This window comes from Ostrinia nubilalis, chromosome 4 (genome assembly GCF_963855985.1).
Source record: "Ostrinia nubilalis chromosome 4, ilOstNubi1.1, whole genome shotgun sequence".
Taxonomy (NCBI): domain Eukaryota; kingdom Metazoa; phylum Arthropoda; class Insecta; order Lepidoptera; family Crambidae; genus Ostrinia; species Ostrinia nubilalis.
In genome coordinates this window covers 1,140,050-1,165,163 of record NC_087091.1, presented here as the reverse complement: position 1 = coordinate 1,165,163, position 25,114 = coordinate 1,140,050, and the positions used below count along the sequence as shown (strand labels likewise).

The 25,114-nt window shown below is 36.0% G+C and overlaps 1 protein-coding gene across 1 annotated transcript; it reads left to right on the top strand.

The window, feature by feature from the left end:
- Window positions 1-990: 990 nt before the first annotated feature.
- On the top strand, window positions 991-12,122 carry LOC135088443 (carboxylic ester hydrolase-like). Its single transcript, XM_063983254.1, has 4 exons — window positions 991-1,356; window positions 7,483-7,614; window positions 7,738-9,047; window positions 9,497-12,122. The coding sequence occupies exons 1-4, from the start codon at window positions 1,273-1,275 to the stop codon at window positions 9,675-9,677; spliced, it is 1,707 nt and encodes a 568-aa protein (XP_063839324.1). The 5' UTR covers window positions 991-1,272; the 3' UTR covers window positions 9,678-12,122.
- The last annotated feature ends 12,992 nt before the right edge of the window (window positions 12,123-25,114 follow it).

Below are 25,114 nucleotides of genomic sequence, written 5' to 3'. Positions count from 1 at the left end.
CGAAAGTTGTTCGTGCTAGAGGTACAGGACAAGTAGCAAAACGTAAAGATACCTATAGTTCAGAGCATTTCTATGTAATGTAATGTTCTTACGAATGGTAGGTACAATACAGGTAAAATGTACGACGTTTGATTCATGAAAAGGTGGTGATTATAACATAGAGCGTCGCGTTGTTCTGTTACGAGTAAATGCTCCAGTCTATACTCACCTTTATAGTTGAAAATTCAAATTGCCTTCGCTCTTGCGTTTTTTTTACAAGGTAATACTTCGCTCCGTGACTCTGTTCGATTTTCGGAGCGATCAAACAAATAAAGACCTAAGACAGTATTACTCAAAGTATAAGGCAATGCTACCAACCAGGCAACCATGTTCAGCAGTGAACGTCCTATGGCTGAGATGATGACGATGATGAAGGAAATGCTACCTAAAATTAATTAATTGCCTTACTGGCAATGTATTACGAGGACCGGGAATTTGCTTTTTTCTATTAACGGGGCGGGCATATCCCAGCAACTTAATTTCGTACCTTATCCTACAAAAATATTACCCAGTGTAATTAGCTTTTTGCTTAGGTTGCACAGGTGAAAATGTTACGTAGCCAAACGCGGGCATGTGTTACCAAACATAGTAAGTACCAAACATACAGAATTATATCGGTAAGTATGCCCCTATCTACTATCTAGTATCATTATAGGTACTGTATAGCGTTCTACCAGTGACCAAAGCTGCTTTTAACTTTATCACTGAACCAAAAAATTTTTAGGGCTGAGTGGCGACCACGAGCCGGAAGACGTATTTAGCGCGCGCTGCTCGCCGTTCGTAGTCTGCGAAGTTCGCAGAAGGAACCTGTAGGTCGTTTGAATCTTTGGGGGAGATCTCGAACGCAACGGTGATAAAAGGAAAATAAGACTTGGCTGTATAGAATGATACCTTTGCCTAAAAAGAATCGATAAAAAAAATACACTGACATTGACAGCATGACAGCTGACAGCTGACAGCCAAAAGTAACTGTTGATTGTTTACCTAAAATACGTTTTTTATTTTTATTTCTATTCAAGTATTTATGTAAGCAAAGTGAAACTAAAGTAGCTAATAAGTTATCTATGTAAAAGTGTTCATATATGTTACAAAAGCATGGAAATATTAACATAAAATTTCACATTTCTGTTGTCTGTTGTGTACTTTGGACTTTGGCTGATTGTGACTCGCGATTCGGCAAATCCAGTGTGTAAACTCGGTATTGTGGTGTAAATCTTGTTGATTAAACTCGACATGTTTCTGTTGCGGAAACTTGAAGGTTTGCTAATGAGGACCAAGCAGAATTCAAGCCAGTTTTTGTCCACCTCCGGTACAATGGTATGCAATTCTTATTTTCATGTTTCTAATTAAAAACGATGTTCGGAACAAGTTCAATGCCGTAAATCAGTACAAGTAAATAATGTTCTACCCTCTGACCAATGTTTAAGTGTTAATAACACACACTTTATGATGAATTTTTGATAGAACAAGTAGTACTTTTCGAGAGCAATATGCATAATGTGGTTAAATCATACCTACTACCTATTATTTTGTTACCAAAGAAGTAAATAGATAATAGTAATCAAAAATATTAATAAGAAAGTGATAACCTAATAAAGGTACCTATGTGTATTTTTTACATTTATAGCATTGCCTATAATTTGTTCTGAACATAGTCTTAGTTTTATAATGCTTGTAAAAACTAGTTCTACATTGTTTGTTTGTTTGGGACAGAGGGTTTTGTCATCATACCTTCCAGGATTGCTCTTTGTAGGTATTTCAATTACCGCACCAAAGGTGAGGCTTGTGTTATTTGCAAAGGTGTTTTATGTTTTACTCACTAATTTTACTAATAATACCAATATGAACTACCAATTTATTACAAATTGGTAACATGAATTCCACATTATTAAACAGACTTTTGTGTCAGAACAAGAACTTTTGTGTCTTGTTTGGGCAAAGTTTTCTAACAAAAACTTTATTTTCAAAAGACTGTGATGTTTTTTCTTGTAATTAATTTTTTTACAGCAATGTTTAATGAAGCATCTTGAAAACTCTGATCCCCTTATTACAAAAAGCAAACCAATGATCACTTGTTTAAAATGACATTTCCATGCTAAGGCTGAGCTGCACCATCTTACTCTAACCGTAACTATGACAAGTTTGACTAGAACCGGTGCAGTGGTGTTTTTTGTATGGAGTTTGAGGGACGTTTGTTACAGTTAAAGTAAGATGATGCAAATGCCTAAATGATTTAATTTTTTTGTAATAAGGCACTGGAAGTTTAACATTGTTATTTGTTACAAAGATTTGCATTTATAATGATAAATTTTATCATTACCATTATCTCCCGGGTTCGATTCCCGACGTCGGCCGTTTGGTGTAGTGGTTCTGAGCGGACTACTATGCCGAGAGGTCCCGGGTTCGATTCCCGGCCGGGCAGAAATTGAAATGATGAATTTTAATTTCTGTGACGGGTCTGGGTGTTACTATGTATAATATGTATGTATTTAAAAAAAAAAAAGTCTAAAGTATATAAGTAGTATATCCGTTAAGCTAGCACCCATAACACAAGCATTAAGTTGCTTACTTTGGGGCTAGCTGGCGCTGTGTGAAATTGTCCAAAGATTATTTATTTATTTATTTATCTAATCTAAATCATTGAACCAAGTATTCAGACATCATGTCTTGTATTAAGAGCCATTTCACAAAAATATTCCGCGCGAATTTAGGTAAAAGCTGTCAACGCAACGTCAAAAGAGTAAAAAGAACGCTGAAATGGACAAAAAATCTTGAGCCGTGACCGTATTAAGACTTGATTTAAGTTATTAATTTTAAGGTAGAATGAGGTATTCAAACTTGATTAATTAATTTAAATTTTTAATAGAGTTTATTAAGTCTTTTATATTTCGATTCATAATGAAACACGAACAGGTATAATATGTAAAATATATATTAAGTACAAAATAAAGACAGTCACATAGTGAAAAATAAATCTGCCCCCTTACAGCTCCATCATCAGACCCTGGATACGAATAATGAAACACGAATAGGTATAATATGTAAAATATATTAAGTACAAAATAAAGCAGTCACATAGTGAAAAAAAAATCTGCCCCCTTACAGCTCCATCATCGATACGAAATATTCGTCAAGGCGAATCACACAAGCCCAAACTCCATAGGGTTCTATTGTTTTATTACGGAGGTGGCCATTGCATCTCCTCCAGATCCATTATCAGACAGAGCTAAGAAATAAATAAATAAATATTATTATAAGTAAACAAATAACTGAAATAATTCATCTTACTATCTTACTTTTTACTAGTCTTACAAATATTACTAGCGGCCGCCCACGACTTCGTACGCGTGGATCCCGTTTTACCCCCTTCATCTATCTTACGCGGTTTAGATTTTTTCAAACAAATGTTTTTTCTCGCTAACTCCCGTTCCTGTGGGAATTTTGCAATATCCTGTTGTAACTAAGCTTTAAGTTTACTAAGGTACCTACATGCCAAATTTCAAGCGTCTAACTTAAGCGGTTTAGGTTTCTCATACAAAAGAATTTTCCCGCTAATTCCTGTTCCCGTGGGAATTCTTAAGTATACTATAACCTGCCCAGGAGTATGGAGAATAATTGTACCAAGTTTCGTTAAAATCCGTCCAGTAGTTTTTGTTTCTATAAGGAACATACAGACAGACAGACAGACAGACAGACAGACAGACAGACAGACAGACAGACAGACAGACAGACAGACAAAAATTTTACTGATTGCATTTTTGGCATCAGTATCGATCACTAATCACCCCCTGATAGTTATTTCAAAAATACATTTCATGTACAGAATTGACCTCTCTACAGATTTATTATAAGTATAGAAGATAAATACGAAAGTTTGTGTGGATGTCTGGATGTTTGTTACACTTTCACGCAAAAACTACAGAACAGATTTTGATGAAACTTTACAGTACAGTACAGCAGTAGGTACTAGGCAGTCTGTGTTCAACTATCACTCGGTTCGGACGTTCCTATCGCAAGACCTTTGGTTCACTCAGCTCCGACACGACTCTAGTGCTGTGTGTAATTATTTTCGTGAATGCACTGAGTTTATTAAATTCTACGAGTGGATTTCATTTTGCCTGAGACCTAGGTACGCCATGAACCCTGAACCAGAAGACCCTGTCGCCAGCGACAGCGACGCTCATCCATCCCTGGCGTCGACCAGAATAACAATGTATAGACCAGAATAATAATGTATTTATGACGATCTGTGACAAACTAAATTTCAAGCGGGTGAAGCCGCGGGCAATACTACATATTTCATACTAGCTTTTTGCCCGCGACTTCTTCTGCGATGAAGTGGAAAATGGTTCTAATAGAATTAAAATATTCTAAGAAAATTAATTTTGTTAAATGATTATATTTTTTGATATAAAATCTACACATCATTATGTTTAAATATTTGAATACTTACAAAATTATGAGATCTTTCTAAAACAAAATTAAAACACTACACCTGCCGCAGATTTCTTTGTAAACAATGTTTTTTTGTTTTTCCTTCAGGTGCTAAAATCACCAGGCTATTGTGTGCGCATACTCTGGAGTATTCCACATACAACTGGTCGTCGGAGAAGCATAGATTTCCATTAAGTCTACTCCCGCTACCATATGGAACTCCGCTAAAACTCGTGAGGGCGCCAACACTTGCTTTTGTATCGAAAATTAGTATGAGCAGCTGCGCACGCGGTTGCCCGTTGCAGGCTCTATGCAACCACACTATTTTAAACTGTGGTCCCTAAGCATGAGATGGGAAACTGCACTCTCTTGAATTCTCTTGAATTTGATGGTGTTAGGGGAATCCTAGGAATGAATACAGACTTTCCAATGGAATCTCCTCATCAATATTGCGAAATTGCGAGTTGCAATGCAATGTTACGTTTTCACTTGTTATTTTATTGTAATCTGACCTTGATTTTTCAAACACGTGTCAAAATAAAAAAAAATAATTTAAATCAAAAGTACTAAGGAATATTTCATTGATATCAACTTAGAAACAAGCACAGATCACAGAAACTAAAGGGAAATGTGACAAGGGACAAATTGGAACATATTGCTTGTGAAAGTAATGATGACAGTAGCGACGTCATTATGTAAACAGTTTATATTGCTTGCATAGTACTAAAGATTATTCGAACGTTGAATACTGATACCGCAATGGATAATGAGCACATAATTTGATTTCTTTGTGTGTGTGAATTTCTAATACGACACTGAGTTTCGAACTCAGCGCATTACTTAGCATCTCTCTATATTTCTATGGAACCAAGTTATCTCCAAAATAACATTCCACACCTTTTTAACCTAGTCAGGTAATAATTTTAATAAAATACGAAGCACGTCATCTATCAATAGGATATTTATGTATATTTTAGAAGTTAATAAATTATGCATAAAATATAAACACTTTAGAAGTTTAGTTAAATCGTAGAATTTCTGAAAAACAAGTACTAAAATCGTACTGAAAAAAAAAGTATTAATATGTTATCTAATTTATTTATTAAACGTCGAATTTTATCAAAGATTTTGGACTAAAGTTTTTGAAAATATTTTATAGCCTACATAGAAAAAAAATTAGGATTCTAAATCGTGAAAGAAATTTTTTTCGGAGCCTATTGCCTCCAAACAAACAATTAAATCTTTCCTCTTTTATTAGTATAGATTTAACAACAAAACAAAACGCTTCTTTTTCTTCTTCACGAAACAAAACTCAAAGCGGATAAATAAATAAACAAATCTTTGGACAATTTCACAGCGCCATCTAGTCCAAAAGTAGGCAACCAATATGCTTGTGTTAAGGGTGCTATCATAATGGATATACTTTTTATAATTTATTTATTAAATTAAATACATGGTACCTACATATTATTCATAGTTACACCCAGATCCGTCAAAGAAATTAAAATTCATCATTTCAATTTCTGCTCGGCCGGCCGACTCGAAACAGCCTCTCGGCATAGTATCAAATGTATTTGGTCGCCGTACAAATCACCGCTTTACGACACGAACGCACGTAAACGTCACGGCGGGAAAAATGACACAGGTCCTGCCTTGACGGGCGCTCGCGCCATACTAATCGATGTCGGCTTGCGCATTGTAATTTATACTGATATTCACATCAATATTTTGACAAAGTGGTTACTAATATTTAAACAATAACTGTAGAAATTAATTCTACAATGAATATTCTTTATTTTGGGATACTTTTATTGCAGTTATTGCTGTGTTTTTAAACCAAAAACCACGATCAAAATGTGACGTTAATCTTCAAATTTGCGTAATTATTTTTAGATTTTACTCAATAATGGTAATGAAATTCAAGAATCTATTTCATTAATGGACTACAAGAATATATGTCCGATGATTACTATATATTTTTAAGCTTATTATATGAGCATAAATAATAGATACAGGACTTTGAAAATGAGTCTGCGGCAATTTTTTCGTAAAATGGTTGTGGGAGATGGGGCACTGTGAATTAAGCAAAATAGTTTTAGTAAATCCGTTTCATTAATGGTCAACAACAAGGATTGACCTATCTTTCGCAGTTATTAAAATTAATCTCTGGGTGTTGCTTAAGATAGTAATTCATGCTTCCAAAATCTTAGAAATTCGCACGAAAATGTAAAATGGCTCTTAATAATATTTTTTATTTCTAAATTATCATAAGTACGGACGACGGCACGTCAAGGTAACCACTGTGGGTTCTTGTGCAGTTGTAATAGGGGCGAGTTTGCAACAAAAATGGGTAGCCTGATGTGCTGTCGTATATGTACATAAATATTTTTCAAAAACAATTGTTTTTTTTTGTTAATTTTTTTTTATTTCTGTTTTTAAGTAAGTTCCTACTTACAACAATGTCATCAGTGTTTATACTTACTTGTCTAGTTTGAACCTTGGCTTTTTAAATTTTTACCTACTTGCAATGTTGTTTTTTTGCATGAAAATATTCTAAGATTTATCTTACTTACTTGCTGTAACAGAAATAAATACCTGTACAAAATCCTACCCATTGTTGTATTAAAATGGGTATTTTGTCTTATTTCAACCAATATAATGTATGTAGTAGGGGTAAAGTATGAAAAGTATGAAATTGCCTATTTTTTCTTCAATGTTCATTAGCATAATATTATATAATTCCAACAATACAATGGCTATGTCCATTATTATTTTATTTACCAAGGTTTTTTACAATGTTATGCTCTTTTTTATTAATCTAAGGTTATGCTATAGAAGTGCAGCTTCCTCTGACACAGGTGCTTATGTACTTACTAGAGGAAGTCCACACCTAATTTGTAACCCTAAAATTGCAGCGAATAAATGTTTTATTTATTTATTATTTTTTTATTAATAACTCATTTCAAGAACGTATTGTTTTATAAATCGATGTATCCTATTATTTTTCAGAGTAACCCAATTGTGACCGTGAAAGAAGGCAAACTTAAAGGGGCTACTAAAAAACTGCTAGATGGGTCAACATACTACAGTTTCAAAGGGATCCCATATGCCCAGCCTCCTATTGGAAAATTAAGGTTTAAGGTTAGTATGGCTTGCATCCCATAGTTAAGCGTAGGCGTACTTCTCTGAAAATACTTTTTTCTTTACTTCCGATGTTAACCAACACAACAACTATTTTTATACCCTATCAACTTTTTTTTTCAGGCACCACTACCTCCTAAACCATGGGAAGGAATACACGAAGCCATAGAGCATGGAGCCGTTTGTCCTCAAGCAGATATCACTACCATGCAGTTAGTAGAAGGCAGCGAAAACTGTTTGTTCCTCAATGTGTACTCCAAGTCGCTGCAGCCTGACGCCAAACAACCTGTCATGGTATTCATACACGGTGGAGCCTACATGTCTGGCTCTGGTGATACAGACACCCTCGGACCAGAATTCCTTATACAACACGATGTTATATTAGTCACGATCAACTACAGGCTCGAAGTCTTAGGTTTCTTGTGTCTCGACACTGCAGATGTACCTGGCAACGCCGGCATGAAGGACCAAGTGGCAGCTTTGCGGTGGGTCCAAAGTAATATCGCACAGTTCGGTGGAGACCCTAACAACGTAACTATATTCGGAGAAAGCGCTGGTTCCGCGTCCGTCACGCAACACATGATATCTCCTATGTCTAAGGGACTGTTTCATAAAGCGATTGCACAAAGTGGCACCTGTTTGGAAGATTGGTCAATAGGCCGCAAAGCTAAAGAGCGCGCATTCCGCGCTGCTCGATATCTAGGAAATGAAACGGAAAATGTCGATGAGCTGCTTGAGTTTCTTCAGGGCGAGCCGGCAACTAATCTCGCCCACTTGACTATGAAAACTAGAACGCCTGACGAAAAATTCCGAGGACTGCCCATACATTTCACCCCAGTAGTTGAAAAGCCATTCGACAATGTAGATCGCTTTTTAGACGAAGAGCCAATCGATAAAGTTCTCACTAATAAAATCCATAAGGTTCCGTTGATGATCGGCTACGTGTCTCACGAGGGGCTGCTCATGTTGGCTGATCGGTTAAGAAAAGCGGACTTATACAATAAAGAATCACATTACTTAGTGCCTAGAGACATAGCTACGAAATTATCTGACGAGAAAAGGAAAGAGTTTGGGGAGCGTATTCTGCGTTTCTACACTGGTGACAAGGGAATATCGAGCGAGACCGCTGAAGCTATTGTGGACATGCAAACTGACTTGAACTTCGCCTACAATACTCATAGATTCGCTCATTACTACTCGGCGACTAACGAGCCAATCTACCTCTACAGGTTTAGTTTTGATACCGAACTCAATTTCATCAAGTCCATCGCAGTCGGTCAGTCTCAGGTGGATATGAAAGGCGCGTGCCATGCAGACGACTTATTCTATCTGTTTAACAATGAAATGAACAAAGATTTCATCGAAAAGAAGGATTACTTGCAGAAAATTGTTTTTGATGTGACAAAACTGTGGACTGACTTTGCTAAAACTGGGTAAGAAAACATTTATTTTTTATATTATTATCTGCTTATTCTTATGACGTTTAACACGTACTCTGTTAAAAGACTACAAGCGCAGACAGCGTATACAGATACAAATCTTTGCAGATGTCTTTAATTTTTAATCTATGTTGATGACGTCAACTCTCGTTGTGCGACCTGTATTGTGTATGAGTCAATGCACTAGAGACATAAATAAATTGACACAGTATAATTTCTTCAGACTAACTGTCAACTAATTAATATTAAAGTAAAAAGTGTATAGCTGATTGTGCGGCACATAGAAAATAGAAAGATTTCTTTGAAGGTACTTAGTGGCCTGAGGTGTTGGGAGCCTGATGACAATACCTAGCATACGTCAATTTATACATTCACTATGTAACTATGTACGATTTTTGTGTAAGTAAAATCAATATTTATTTATTTATTAATTTACATAACAGCAACCCAACTCCGGGCGACTCATCGGTGCGGTGGGCGCCATACACCAGGGCAGGCAAGGAGTTCCTGGACCTCAACCACTCCATGACCCCGGGTCACAACCCCGAGGGACCCAGGATCGACTTCTGGAACAAGCTATACTGTGACGCCGGCTTGCCTTGCATCACCAAGAGTACTTTGTGAAGGTACTATTTGCTCTTATGTATTTAGAAAGTATATAGAGTATTTAGTATTGTAAAAAGTACGTACTTAATTTGATTGTGATAATATTAATGATGCTCTCGTTGAATATTCCAGCAAAGTTAAATTGGTTATTAGGAATGAGTTAACGGTGTAGTGGTTAAGAGTGATCGAACTACCGAAACTTGAATTGGTAGTACAACATGGAAACTGTTGGGCTATTAAAGATATTATACTGTTTATTGTACAGTGCAATTCAGTGCATACTACGCCGAGAAGAACACAAGTTTATGTGAAGTTTGTGAAGACATTATGCATATTAGTTAACCCACTTGTTACGGAGTTCACTTTTTCTATCACTTACCTTAAATCAGTCATCTTTCAAATGTTGCACATAAAAATTGTTTACACTACCCACATTAGTAAAAATATTTATGTAAAACTAGCGTTTTTTTAAAAGAACGCTAGTAACAAGTGGGGTAAGTTTCTGTAGTAATGCATTTATTAATAAATGTTAAAGTATTTTATTTAAGTAGAAGTAGTACCAATGTAATACAGGGTTTTGGGGGTGGAGTAGATGATAGATATAATGCATGGAATATTTAAAATAATAGTAAATATTATAATTATGAAACAAAAAAATTAAATTAAAAATACCCAAATTATTCCTCTTTATAATATTAGTAAAGTAATAGATATGTATTTTAAATCCTAGTTTTGACCCCCAGTTGATTGAATTTGATACAAGTTTTGGTACAATGGCGCCTTCATGGAAACCATGTCAATATGAATAATTAATTTTATAAAAGTACCTTTACTTACACGACGCGAATGCACAAAGGTTATTTTCACAAATAGGAAAAGAGTCACCGATACTCTGCTGTAACAAAAACCTTGACCAAGGGCATCTTCAATTTTCGCCTCGCGGGAGGGGCGATTTATTTGATGTTGAGTATTATTATTTCTTCATTTATTTTAGGTGGAAATATTTTTACTTTATGTAACGTGTTATGGGCAAGAATGAATGGAGAGAAAAAGGTGTCCCTTTAATTTTGATAGTAATGTGCAGATATTTGCAGATTTGTGAGCAAAAAAACAGTATTTACATAATTTATTGCGCTTACCTCAGCCTGCCTGAGGTACGGGAGCGGCATAAGAAGGGTAACATTGTTGGGATATTTATGATATTATGACATGACAGAGCATACAAACCTGAAGTCTCGCTGACGTTTGACCGTCACAAAACACCCTTCTCGTGGCCTTATATTCATAATATTAACACGACAATTATTATAAAGTTTGTCTAGTCTCTCAGTCACCAATTGTTGATGAAGATGTTGTTGTAATGTATTTTATTATCTGTAATTTATTTTATTTATATTATAATCTAGACAATTTAAATATAGTAGTTTGTTGTATATTATGTATTATAATGAATATAGCTGTTGACTATTTTATACAAAGATATTTTAAACCGAATTATATTAAGAATGTGATATTTACTCATAAGGACCTACATTTTGATATATCTACTTTAAAGTAGCTTTTATGATTAATATATTTACACAAGTTTTATAACATTGACATATCAATAAAATTAAAATACAGAAAGTTTGCGTATTATTACTTGTAAAACCATGTAAAAGCAAATAAATATTTCTGATTTCTGATTTCTGATTATATTTTAACACACAGTAGGTACACACCGAAACAAGCTTTCAGACATTGTGAACACATATTACAACATATTATTTTTAGAAAACTATCTACTTCTAAATTACCTTTAACTACTGACGTGGGGGCCTCTCAGGCCTTGAAAAAGTCAAATTGTAGAATTTCTCCCCTCCCACGTGCACAACACACGCGAATCTTTTAGTACCTTCGAGTTTCATTGCGCCGAGGCTGTCAACAACTGTGCACCTGATTGCACGCGCAATATCAGTAGGTAAATTAATTTTAAAGTTTCTTGTGGGCCTCTCAGGCCCCCACCTCAGTATTGGCGTAACTTTTTTTGTCTATAGTTTTCATTTAGTTGTCGTCTATTCTTGAAATAATTTGAAAAAATCTATAATATGGAGCCCACAGTACGTCGTCCGAGAGAAAGCGGTATCTCGGAAGTAAAAATAACCAGTATTTAACTAAAAATAGAAGAATAGTCGTATTTGGTACGTATGTTAGGAAATGATATGCCTGTACCTGTCTATCAAGATTTAAACAATGAAACCAAGTCCCATACATGTCTTTTGAAGATTCAAATAAAATCTACATTTTAAAAACATGTAGGTATGGCTTCCTTCACTGAGCAAAGCAAGTTTATCCAGACTGTGTTTAATTCGCACTATTTGATGTGTGTCATTTTTTCCCCCTTTTTCATATAATATTAGGATTACTGATATATCATTAGCTAAAAAGACTATTGAAAATTAAGATTCTAAGTTGATTTGTTGAATTTTTGAATATTTTTCATGATAACTTTGTGAATCATAATTTCATGAGATTTTTGCCAAAAAATGTTTTCTAAAAATTGAAATAATACCTACTTACTTATTTACAAATAATTTACATAAAAATCGTTTTAATGTATTTAAGGGCATTTCTCTGTAAGCTCGTACAGGTCCCATACAAATGCTGTCCTGGCAATTATTTTTAACATTTTCCAAAAAACCGTGATCCATTTCAAAGAAAATTGACTATTATTTTAGTTAGATAAGGAGTCCCACTGAAATTATTAATATTTTCCGAGTTATTAGCGATTTTTCAAGAAATCATGACAGGGGACTGTTAATTGAGACAGAGGACTGTTATACTTTAAGAAAAAGTCATTTTAAATTGATCAATTATTTATTATTTTATATCATATCAATAGTAAACAAAATGTCTTTATAAAAAATTAACAGAAATAACAACTTTCCTTAATAAACATTCATATCAAAAATTAACCTTAACCTCTGAGGCACTGAATTCCGAGTACCACCCGTTCCTGCTATTTCATCATCAAATCTTTGAGGGGAATTGTTGGTCAATTCAGGTTCAGCAGATTAAAGATTTTCCGTTATAATGGTCACAAGAACCACTGTTGCAAAAGCAGCTGACACTTTTCATTGTTAGTCATCAACATCATTTCAGCACTGGACGTCCACTGCTGAACATAGGCCTCCCGCCCTCCCCCAATGACTTCCACATCGCACAGTTGGTAGAGCGGCCTGCATCCAACGCCTTCCTGCTACCTTTATGAGGTCGTCGGTCCACCCACAAGGTGGCTCGGTGTCGCTTGTCTCTCGCTGCGTTTTCCGGTACATGGCCTCTACTCCAGAACCTTGCTGCCTCATTGTTAGTGTTTTATATTTATTTGGAAAGCCGAGGATGGACCAGGAATGAATACTTGCGACCTGATGCACATATTTGTGCAATTTCAGGCAGAGGACTGTTGCCAGGGGACTGTGTATTTCGGCTAGATTTCACAATATTTACGAAAATGATGTTAAATAGTGTTTTAAGAATCTACCGATCAATTGAGACATAAATATTATATCAATTTATACTTTATTTAGAGATTATTAAGTAATTAACATGCATATTATGACTTACCAGAGGACTGTGTGTGGTGGCGATTCAAGCGCGTGTTCACCTCACAAATGACGCTCTGACACTAAAAAAATAGGCAACTCAACGCCGCATTCGGCAAGGTTGCCTATTTTATAGCAATTGCATTTCATTTCACTCAAAAAAAACATCGTAGCTATTATAGTTTTTTTATATTATTATTATGAATTTAAATTTTTGGCAGGGGACTGTATTAAAATTCTGGGGACAAAGTTTACAGGAGTTAACTAAATAAATAAAATTGGTAATGAGAGCTTGTTTTACGAAAATAATATAATTTCATTATTATTCTTTATGCTACGAGCTGTCAGATGTATGTAGTTTCAATATCTTCTTCGTAAATCTCATTTCTAGGCGGAAATGCAGTGATGGGGACAGCCAGGGGACTGTATTTTTCGGGCTTCAATCGAGTCTAGAAAAAAACTAAAAATAGTTATGGTTCTAAAAACAAAGGGCCCGTAAAGTTTTGGGGTTAAAGTTTCATTACGAGTGTGTTTTTTTTATTATTTTAATTGCTTTTTGAAATAATCGGCCGGGACAGCCGATTACGAGCTTACAGAGAATCGCCCTTAAATATAACCTCTATTAATAATTATTAATGCAGATTTTTTTCAAAAAGTATATTTTTTTATTATTTGTTGGCATTTTCTGGGTTTTTATGTATTTTTTAGTATCGCCTGTTATTTAGCATTATTACTGTTTTTATTTTATCAGGATATACCTCTTAGTTTAAAAGTTATTACGTTTTCTTTACAATAAGTAGGTCGGAAGAAAAAAAATTCTATACAAAATAAAAAAAAATCTAAAAAAAATTTTGACCTCTTTTTTGTCGATAAAAATAGGTCTAGTTTCATCTATTTTCATATGTACACTTTAACGCGACTCACACTGTCTCTAGCCAATTACAGTCTCACAGCTAAATTTTTGTTTTTGGAACGAATAATGTCCTATTGTAAAGATCTCTCACCAACAAAGTTTAGTTAATTCTTACATCCAGTATTATTTTAAAATCTTTTCGAGTTCCACATCACTCAACTTAACTAATTCCACTGATTTATCCCATACCTTCCTCATCAGCTCCTCGTCGGAGGCAGCCTTTAATGGCTCACGGGGCGCGCAGTCTCGGTAGTACAGACCGCTCGCTTGCCCGGCCTTGTCGTCCAAGGCCGCGTGCAACGGCGTCTGGGCACCTTCATATGGCGTCTTGGAGAATGTACCATCCTTCTAGATATGACGGTAACAAAATCTATATAAGAGAGAAAAAAAGGAAACAAAAGAAGTTGCTAAATCTATTTATTAATTAATTTAATTCTCAGGGAGTGAGTTCCTAAAATTAGTCTCAACCGACGCACTACTAAAGTCTCTAAAACCCAACCGCACTGTCCTTGGTTCGCTCGTAGTGGCAGCAGCGACAAGCAACGCTTGCCACGTCAGGTTCGGCGTCGCGGGGCAGGCGACAGACGATGGTCGCACCGCAGCGGTTCTCTTGACGGAGGAAGGAGCCCTGTAATCCACGTCATCGGTCGTTTTATTGAATGTCCGATTTTATAGTTTAGCTGCGACATCAGCTTTAAAGCGAAGCAGGGGAAAGATTTGTGCAAGAAATAGTAATTAATGATGCGGCAGCCAAACAAAATCAACTTTAAAAATAAATAATTCATTTTATCCACTAATACTGAGACTATAAGAATTTACTAAGTAGGTACTGAACTACTGAGTAAATATTTCACATTTGTTTGTGTAATATTCCTATTTTTAAGTACTAAAGTTATTTAATAATCAGCTTAACTAATTAAAGTAATCTATGGTAATAGTTAACAATATAATTTACAATTAAATAAAGTTTCTAAGGTGACATGCACAATTCGATGACCATCGAAGGTCAAAGGTCATGTCAGGAACCATTTTGACTTATGCCTATGTGCGTAAAATAAAAGAGGATTCTGCATAGAACGTTTCAATACATACGTTTACCAATTAATAGGAGTAATAAAAATAATTAAATACGCACTACTCATGCGAGCACTAAAATCTTATATCTACGTAAGCACTTACCTACTAGGCAACTAGTTAAGCACTAAAACTAGGTGGGATAGGTATTAAAATTAATTACAACACTCACCCGAGACTGGGGAAGCACAACAAGTAATTTAAATAAATCGATAAGTATTAGGAAGTTCGACCTCGTGGATCGCGAGTAATATTTTTCTAAGCGAGGTGTACGTCCGTGCGTTTAGAAGCTTCGCAGGGACTGCGAGTGACATAAGCGCCGAGCCGAGCCGGTCGTAAGTTGCTCCCGTGCATTGAATGCATAGGAAGCGTTCACTCACAAGGTCATAATCTGACGTTCACTGAGCGCGCAATCCAAATAATTTAAATAACATCTTTGCGCTCGCGCCGGACTAAGCTTACAATATGTACAGTTTTAGTTGTTAAATTCAATGTAAATATAGTTAATAAGATATATTTGTTTTATATTTGTTTAGTTTTTAAGTAGTTTTGAGTTTTAAGTTAAGTTGTAATAGTTTTAAGTTGAGTAATTTAACGAGCCGTTACATACCCCCCTTTTTAGGTTAGGATTTTTCTTGTAAAATCCGCTTGCCTAAGGGTACTACGAAATCTAAGTCAACTTGAAGTCCTTGACATGCCAAGTTCCTAAATTGTTACCTGCCATATCCTGAAGCTCATAAACTAGTTTAGATTTTTTTCCTATAATCTTACACTTGATAAATTTGGGGGCTAACTTTTTAGAAAATCTATTATCTTTATCGCTTTGATAAAATGTTTTTCTCCAGACGATATCACCAACGTTAAAGTCAACATTCTTGCGTCGCAAGTCATAATTTGTGCTGTTCCTAGAGTGAGCTTTCACAAGTGATAGTTGAACTTTGTCAAATATTTTGTGCAAAGCTCCTAAGTTTTCCGCGTAACTATCACGAGGTGCAAATGTGATTTGATTTTCTAAGTCTGAATCAACGTAATGAGAACCACAGGATATTAACTCTCTGCCAAAAACCAAGAATGAAGGTGTATAACCAGTCACTTCATTTACAGCACTGTTGAGGGCAAATTGGATTTTAGGAATGTTTGTATCCCAGACTCTATGATCACGCTCAATAAAGGAAGAAACTGATGTCATTATGGTTTTATTATAACGTTCAACAGTATTTACTTGTGGTGTATATAAAGGTGTATAAAAAATATTAGGAATATTATAGTATTTAAATAAATTTTTCAAAATATTACTAACAAACTGTTTCCCGTTGTCCATAATAATAGTACTAGGGATACCGTGAACCAGGAAAACGTTATCCTCTATAATTTTAGCAATTATTTCGGCCGTAGCACGGCGTATGGGAAAAAGCATACAGTACTTAGAGAAGCAACAAGTAATAACGAGCAAAAATGTATTTTGCTTCCTGGACACAGGCAGTGGTCCTACCAAATCTATGCTTAGCATTTGGAATGGTCGACAGCAGTCTTTAGGTCTACCCATTACGCCAAGTGTAGGGTGGTTGGGATGTTTGCGAGAGAGACAAACATCACAACTAGTGACAAATTTAGCAACATCCTGATGCATATTTGGCCAAAAATATTTCAAGCTAATACGTTTATGGGTTTTGAAAATTCCGAAGTGACCAGAACTAGGTTCGGAATGATTTTTCGTAATAATGTCATTTCTGAATTCTGAGGGAACCACCTCCTTCCATTCAAATTCACGTGTAAGAGGGTTTAGAGATTTCATGAAGCGAAACAGTTTACCATTTTCGACGCGATAATTTAAAAATGATGTTGGAGATTTGAGACAACCATTAAAAATTTTCAAAAACCAGGTGTCGTTAGTGTTTTGAAAGTTATTGTCGACTACATTAATAGCAGAGACAGGAACAGAACGTGATAGACTATCCGGAACTACATTTTCGGAACCTTTTCGGTGTTTGATGTCAAAATTGTAAGCAGATAGACGTACTCCCCACCTAGCTAATCGCCCAGTTGGGTTGTTAAGGTTTAAGAACCATTTGAGGGAAGAATGGTCTGTGAATACAGTGAACTTAAGACCATTTTCCAAGTAACAACGCCAATGTTCAATTGCGGTGAGTACGGCTAATGCTTCGCGTTCAGTTGCGCTATAATTGCGTTCTGGTTTCGATAGCGACTTGCTCATATACGCTATCACTTTTTCACGTCCGTCTAAAGTTTGAGACAACACCGCTCCAATACCGTAGTCACTAGCATCGGTGTGTACTTCAAAGGGTTGGTCATAGTCAGGACAAGAAAGAATAGGTGTAGAGGAGAGGCATTTTTTTAGTTGTTTAAATGCTAGGTCTGCCTCAGAAGACCATACAAAAGGAGGGGCGTTTTTGCCTTGTGAGGTCAACTTATTTAAAGGATTAGCTAAGGTACTGAAGTTTTCGATAAACCTACGGTACCAGGAGGCGGTGCCCAGGAATCGCCTAACTTCTTTTCGATTCGTGGGTGTGGGGTAGTTAACGATTGCCTCAACTTTTTCAGGATCAGCCTGCAAACCGTTTGAGTCCACCACGTAGCCCAGATACTTAAGCTGGTTCCTAAAAAATTGACACTTAGAAAAATTTATTGTTAAGTTGGCAGTTTTTAATTTATCGAGAACTCTTGATAATAAAGATAAGTGTTGTTCAAAGGTGTTAGACGCAATGATGACGTCATCAATAAAAACGAAGACTCTATGCTCAAATTCGGGACCATAAAAGAGAGTATCGACTAGCCTTTGCTGGGTGGCCGGAGCATTAGTCAGTCCGAACGCCATGGCCTTAAATTGAAACGTGCCGCGTGAGGGAATATAGAAAGCAGTTTTCTGTCTGTCCTCTTCTCTAATCAAAATTTGCCAAAAACTTTTAGAGAGGTCAATACTAGAGAGGTATCGAGCGTCGCGGAGATTATCTAAAATTTCTGCCATGTACGGTAGACTGTACGCATCTTTTTTTGTTACTGCATTGAGTTTTCTACTGTCCAGACAGAATCGCAGCTCGCCATTCTTTTTCGGCGTTAAGAGAACTGGGGACGACCATGGGCTCTCGCATGGTTCCACTACGTCTTCCTTTAACATGTCATCCAATTGCTCGACTAGTATGCGTTGCTTCTCCGGAGACATCCTATAATACCGTTGACGAATGGGGGCGGCATCCCCAGTGTCAATTGGATGAGTAATTAGAGAAGTACGCCCTAAACCACGTTTTTCGTAGGAGATGTCGTGAAACAGTGAAATGACATGATCTGCCAGATTTTTTTGATTGCCCGATAAATGGTCGTACGAGCAAAGGTTATTAGATCCAGAGTTGTTATCGGTAGTAGTAACAGTTACAATTTTATCGGTGTCTTTATAATATAGGATATGGTCAATATGTTTGGGAAATAAGCCAAATACCCTCCAGAAGTCCATTCCCAATATAAAAGAGTGTTTTATGTTTGGGACTACGTAGGCTTTAAGAGTGTGAGTTTGTCCGTAAAAACTCACTGGAAGGTAGATGATTCCTAAAGAACTCAGTTTCTCGCCACCAGCCGTAACAAACTTAGAAGTGTCAGGTTGTTGAAGTTCATGACCAGCTTTTAAGAGGGATTCATGACATCCATTTCCAAGAATTGTGGTGGAAGAACCGGTATCCAACAAGCCAATTAGTGGTTTGCCATTAATAGAAACAGATACATAGGGTCTGGATACATTCATATCAGGAACATTGTTATCCTGGATTGAAGAGACAGCGTTGTAAGTAAAAAAAGAAGAAACAAAATTTAGCCAATTTTGCCACTCAGATGCATTGAATTTTTTAGATTTGTGAGTCAGCTTATCGGTGTCATTCCTCCAATCCAGGTTGACTAGTTTTTTTGGTTTAAATTACCACTTTTCGGGTTACAGTCAGGACAATTAGGATACTTGAAATCCTTTTTACCGCACCCAAAGCAGACAATGTATCTGTCTTTACGACAAGTTTTCAGTGTATGGCCGTTTATTCTGCACCTCCGGCAAAAGCCTTGTGAAGGATTCGGAGTAATAACATTAACATTATTGATATCGTCTGGTTCAGAATTATTTCCACTTTGTATGGCAGCTACTGTTGTATTTTTATAGTTAGTGTTATTATTAGACTTGTAATTAGAATAAGGTTTATTTTGTTGATTTTTGTAATTGTTATTTGTAAAAGTTGTACTATGTTTGTAAGCGAATTCAGGAGCGAGCGTATTGCTAGATGCTCGAGGAGGCTCCTGAAAGGATGAGAATCTAGATTGTATATTTTCAAAATTTCGACATATTGATACCAGGTCGTCTATACTTTTAATTTCGGGAGAAGCAGCCAATGTATTCGCGTAACAGGGGCGAATATTATGAAGAATAACTTCTAATTTTTCTTCATCAGAAAAGGGTTTGGAAAGGCGAGAAAACAAGCCATGCATTATGGAAGTGTAAATTATAATATTTTCTTTTTCGCCTTGTGTGCGCGACCTAATTTCAGCAGCGAGGCGATAATCATAGTCACTGCTACTGAAGTCCTTTTTGAGAATGGTACACAACTCTTGCCATGTGCCTACGCGATCTTTGTTATATCGGTACCAGTGAAGTGCATCATCTGTGAATATCTCGTAAGCTAATGACAGAATTTTTTCGAAAGAAATACCTCGCGATTGAACAAACTCTTCAGTTTTTTGGATAAAGGAGTGTACACAAGTTTTTCCTGAAAATTTTAGTTTCGCTATGTCTGAAGTCAGACTGCGCTCACAAGATACCGAAATAGCAGGTGAATCGACATTAGAAGTAGCAGATGTGGAAGGAGCGTTAGAGATCGATAATTGGCTTTTTAAGACGGTGAGATCTTTGTATTGCGAGTTAAAATTAGATGTGCACACCTTGTAAACGTCAGCGACTTCAGGAGTGTTGGTAATCCTATTGATGCGGTGATATAGGTGGTTAAGTAGTGTCTCTGTTCGAAGAAATAGATTTTTATCAAATTTAGTTTTTAAAGTAATAATGTTATTTTGAGACTTTAGCAGAGACTCTTTTACAAATTTGAGATCCTCGTTTGGTTCTAAGTGTGATTCTAGTATGTCTTCAGGTTCAATGTGAGTTAATTTGGAAATTTGTTTACGTAGATCCGATACGGAATCACCGGATCCGCCTCGTAGTTCAACCTCATATTCGAGTTCTGCCTTTTGTAGCGAAAAGAATTTAATTGGGTATGACATTTTTACTCGGGTGTGTGTTGCAAAATTTAGAAAACTAAACTACAACAATGATCATAAAAGCGAAATCAATGCGTGGTAATATTATAATTATGTTGTGCTATGTTAGCACTTACAATTTATTTAATTTACAATTTTTATAATTTAAAATTACAGATTATACTAGTTTGATGTACAGTATATACCACACAAGGATGACAGAGTTAGCAAAAATCAGCCTTACAACTAGGGTTTAGAAAGCCAACACCAAAAAAAAACCATTAAATGCTTTAAGAAATCTCAGTAGCGTTTCGGTTGAGATAAAAATACCTTGAATGGGCGCCATTGTACCATCCTTCTAGATATGACGGTAACAAAATCTATATAAGAGAGAAAAAAAGGAAACAAAAGAAGTTGCTAAATCTATTTATTAATTAATTTAATTCTCAGGGAGTGAGTTCCTAAAATTAGTCTCAACCGACGCACTACTAAAGTCTCTAAAATCCAACCGCACTGTCCTTGGTTCGCTCGTAGTGGCAGCAGCGACAAGCAACGCTTGCCACGTCAGGTTCGGCGTCGCGGGGCAGGCGACAGACGATGGTCGCACCGCAGCGGTTCTCTTGACGGAGGAAGGAGCCCTGTAATCCACGTCATCGGTCGTTTTATTGAATGTCCGATTTTATAGTTTAGCTGCGACATCAGCTTTAAAGCGAAGCAGGGGAAAGATTTGTGCAAGAAATAGTAATTAATGATGCGGCAGCCAAACAAAATCAACTTTAAAAATAAATAATTCATTTTATCCACTAATACTGAGACTATAAGAATTTACTAAGTAGGTACTGAACTACTGAGTAAATATTTCACATTTGTTTGTGTAATATTCCTATTTTTAAGTACTAAAGTTATTTAATAATCAGCTTAACTAATTAAAGTAATCTATGGTAATAGTTAACAATATAATTTACAATTAAATAAAGTTTCTAAGGTGACATGCACAATTCGATGACCATCGAAGGTCAAAGGTCATGTCAGGAACCATTTTGACTTATGCCTATGTGCGTAAAATAAAAGAGGATTCTGCATAGAACGTTTCAATACATACGTTTACCAATTAATAGGAGTAATAAAAATAATTAAATACGCACTACTCATGCGAGCACTAAAATCTTATATCTACGTAAGCACTTACCTACTAGGCAACTAGTTAAGCACTAAAACTAGGTGGGATAGGTATTAAAATTAATTACAACACTCACCCGAGACTGGGGAAGCACAACAAGTAATTTAAATAAATCGATAAGTATTAGGAAGTTCGACCTCGTGGATCGCGAGTAATATTTTTCTAAGCGAGGTGTACGTCCGTGCGTTTAGAAGCTTCGCAGGGACTGCGAGTGACATAAGCGCCGAGCCGAGCCGGTCGTAAGTTGCTCCCGTGCATTGAATGCATAGGAAGCGTTCACTCACAAGGTCATAATCTGACGTTCACTGAGCGCGCAATCCAAATAATTTAAATAACATCTTTGCGCTCGCGCCGGACTAAGCTTACAATATGTACAGTTTTAGTTGTTAAATTCAATGTAAATATAGTTAATAAGATATATTTGTTTTATATTTGTTTAGTTTTTAAGTAGTTTTGAGTTTTAAGTTAAGTTGTAATAGTTTTAAGTTGAGTAATTTAACGAGCCGTTACAAGAAAAGCCAACAATAAGCAAAACTAATTAACAACAGGCGGTATCTGGTATTTAAGAAAATCCCAGTCCCCACCTCACCGGGATCAACGCAATTGATCACGACATTTGAACTCTTGAGTCTCTTCTTCAGCTCCCGAGAGAACAGCACCAGATACAACTTACTCCTTCCGTACGTAACAAACGGGACCAAAAAGTCCCAAAAAGCATCCATCGGCTCGCCCAAGTTTTCCACGTCCAACCATCTTGCTAAGTAATGTGTTGCCGAAGAAGTATTCACTATCCTGCTTGGAGTAGACGGTGTCCCACTTTTCTCCAGAAGCGGAAGGAGCAATAGAGTCAGGAGGAATGAACCAAGATAATTGACTTGCATTGTGAAACACAAACCATCTTCACTCAATGGTGTGTTGCTCATAGCGATCCCGGCGTTGTTCATTAATATATCCAGACGTTGTTCTGTATTTATGATGTCCGCGGCAAAGTCTCGCACGGATTTGAAAGATGCCAAATTCAATAATTTGAAGACTACGTTGTCGTTCCCAGACTCCTGGATGATCCTTTTCTCAGCACTTATTCCCTCTTCTTCAAAGGGACACGCTACTACCACTCTCGCGCCTCTTGATGCGAAGTCTATGGCGATCTCCAATCCAATGCCGCTGGTCCCCCCTGTCACCAGGCAGGTCATGCCGTCTAGTCGTTTCTTAGATTTGCAGATTCCATTTTTTCTTTTTCTGTATAAGCCGTATATACAGAAAATAAATATGATTGCTTGTAGAAAAAAAAAGCTTGTAAAGAGAACACCCATTTCGCAAGTGAGTGCGCTTGAGATTTGCAAACGAATGAAATATTAATCTTTTTCCTTATATGCAAATGTTGAGCTATTGTTTTGTACAGACGAAAGAACGCCAAGCTGAAAAATTTGGCGTTTATGTCGTTGTATAATAATCATAATCATTTTATAATCATTTATTTATTGCTTCATAAGTGTACATAGGTGGTGATCTTAAACTTAGTCTCAACTTATGACCCTGTAAGGGTGTTGCAAATCTTGTATCGTAGGTACATTACAAAATATTCTACAATGGTAAGTAATAATTAATATTGATAAATTATAAAATTAATTAGTATACATAATTTTACATTACAATTAAAATACAATAACGTTTCTCCATACCTATTCATTCATAATTTTCATCATCGCATCTTACTCAAATTATAGAACTCCTGAATACTATAAAGACATTTTGATATAAGGAACTCTTTTAGCTTGGCCAAGAATAATGAGTCTTTTTCAATATTTTTTAAATAGGTAGGCAGTTTATTATAGACTACTATGGACATGTGGTAGACTCCTGATCTTACCAGGTGAAGCTTAGTGTCGGGTAATGCTAATCTATCTTTGTATCTTAAGTTACGGGGTGCTGAATATTGTTCTTTTGCTTGGGAGTAAATAATTTTATTCTCTCTGACAAATTTACATAGACCTAGGATATAAATTGACGTTAGTGTTAATATTTTTAGTGATGTGAAGTGCTTTCTACAGCTTTCAGCTTCAGTTATGTTTACTAATATTCTAACACATTTTTTTTGTAGAATGAAAAGGTCCTTGGCATCTGTGCTATTCCCCCATAGTATCACTCCATAGCTAAGCCAAGCATGCGCATAGGCATAATATGCAGATGTGGCTGTTTTTAGATCTGTGCATTTTTTTAATTCGTAAAGCGCATAAATAAATCTGGATAGCTTAGTCGAAATTTTATTTACATGTGGTTTCCAATTTAAGTAGGTATCAACATCTACGCCCAGTAGGTTGCATGAATCAACTTCTTCTACGCATTTGCCATTAAATTTACATTTTATTATTAAAGGTTTTTTCTGGTGAGGATGATATTGGATAAGTTTTGTTTTTGAAATGTTTAGTTTAAGATTGTGTTCATTTAACCAGTTCTCAATGTTTTGTAAATTAATATCTATTTTTTGTACTAGTTCCTCGCTGCTACTAAAAATAGATAGGTCAATGTTTCTGGTTGTTCTTTTTCTGAATGTTATATTTTCATTTGAAGTTTGTGGTTTATTTTCGTCATCCAAGGCTGGCATCTGGTTGCGAACAGGAGTATTTGTATTATCATATTTCGGCTGTTTAGATTTACACTCTGGGCAAATCCAGTTTTTCTTATGTTCCGCTGTCATTGTATTATAGAAACGTTTCTCTGGTACATTAACGCATGGTAAATCGAATTTTCCTGAACATTTCATGCAAACAAGAAATCTTCTATGATTGATTTCTCCCAAACAAGCTGCACATTTATTTATATTTTCAGCATTCCTTTGGGACGCCATCTTTTGGTGAGGTTCACTCGATTACTTAAGTATAAGATGCGGTATACTACTCGCCAGTAGATGGCTCTGATTGATGGTAATTTATTTATAGTAAGGGCTGTCGTCGAGTAGTTAGTTTTACTACTCCTCACTAGATGGCGTTGTATGCTGGTAATTACTATTTACTTCAAGTGATGGGTGGTTGTCTTCGAGTAATTATGTGAACTACTCCTCACTAGATGGCGCTGATTGATCGCAAATAGATTATGTAGTAGGTAAGTGTGAAATTTAAAGATGGAACAGATTTAGGTTTCTTGAATTATATCACAAAACTGTTTTAGCAATCAACACTGGGATTGTTTTGCTTCACTGTGTTGTTTCTCAAGTATTGTCACAAAAATATGTAGATGTTATCACTTCACAACAAAGTTTTAGCTGAACTTAGTCTGTCCACATATTTTCTTAGTTTTTAGTTATTAATTGTGCTTTATTCATAGAGATAACACTATCACTTCTTAATCAGAGTCTTTACTTTATTAATCAAACGTTTTTATTACACTTTTTCGAGTTTTACTATTTTTTAAGGTAAAGAAACACGGAGCTGTTTGTTTACATGAGAGCAGCGCCCTCTGCATTTTT

Coding starts and splice junctions, on each gene's coding strand:
- LOC135088443 (XM_063983254.1), top strand. CDS start 1,273: ATGTTTCTGTTGCGGAAACTTGAAGGTTTGCTAATGAGGACCAAGCAG. Junction 7,615..7,737: donor TTGGAAAATTAAGGTTTAAG/GTTAGTATGGCT, acceptor TTTTTTTTTCAG/GCACCACTACCTCCTAAACC. Junction 9,048..9,496: donor ACTGACTTTGCTAAAACTGG/GTAAGAAAACAT, acceptor TTTACATAACAG/CAACCCAACTCCGGGCGACT.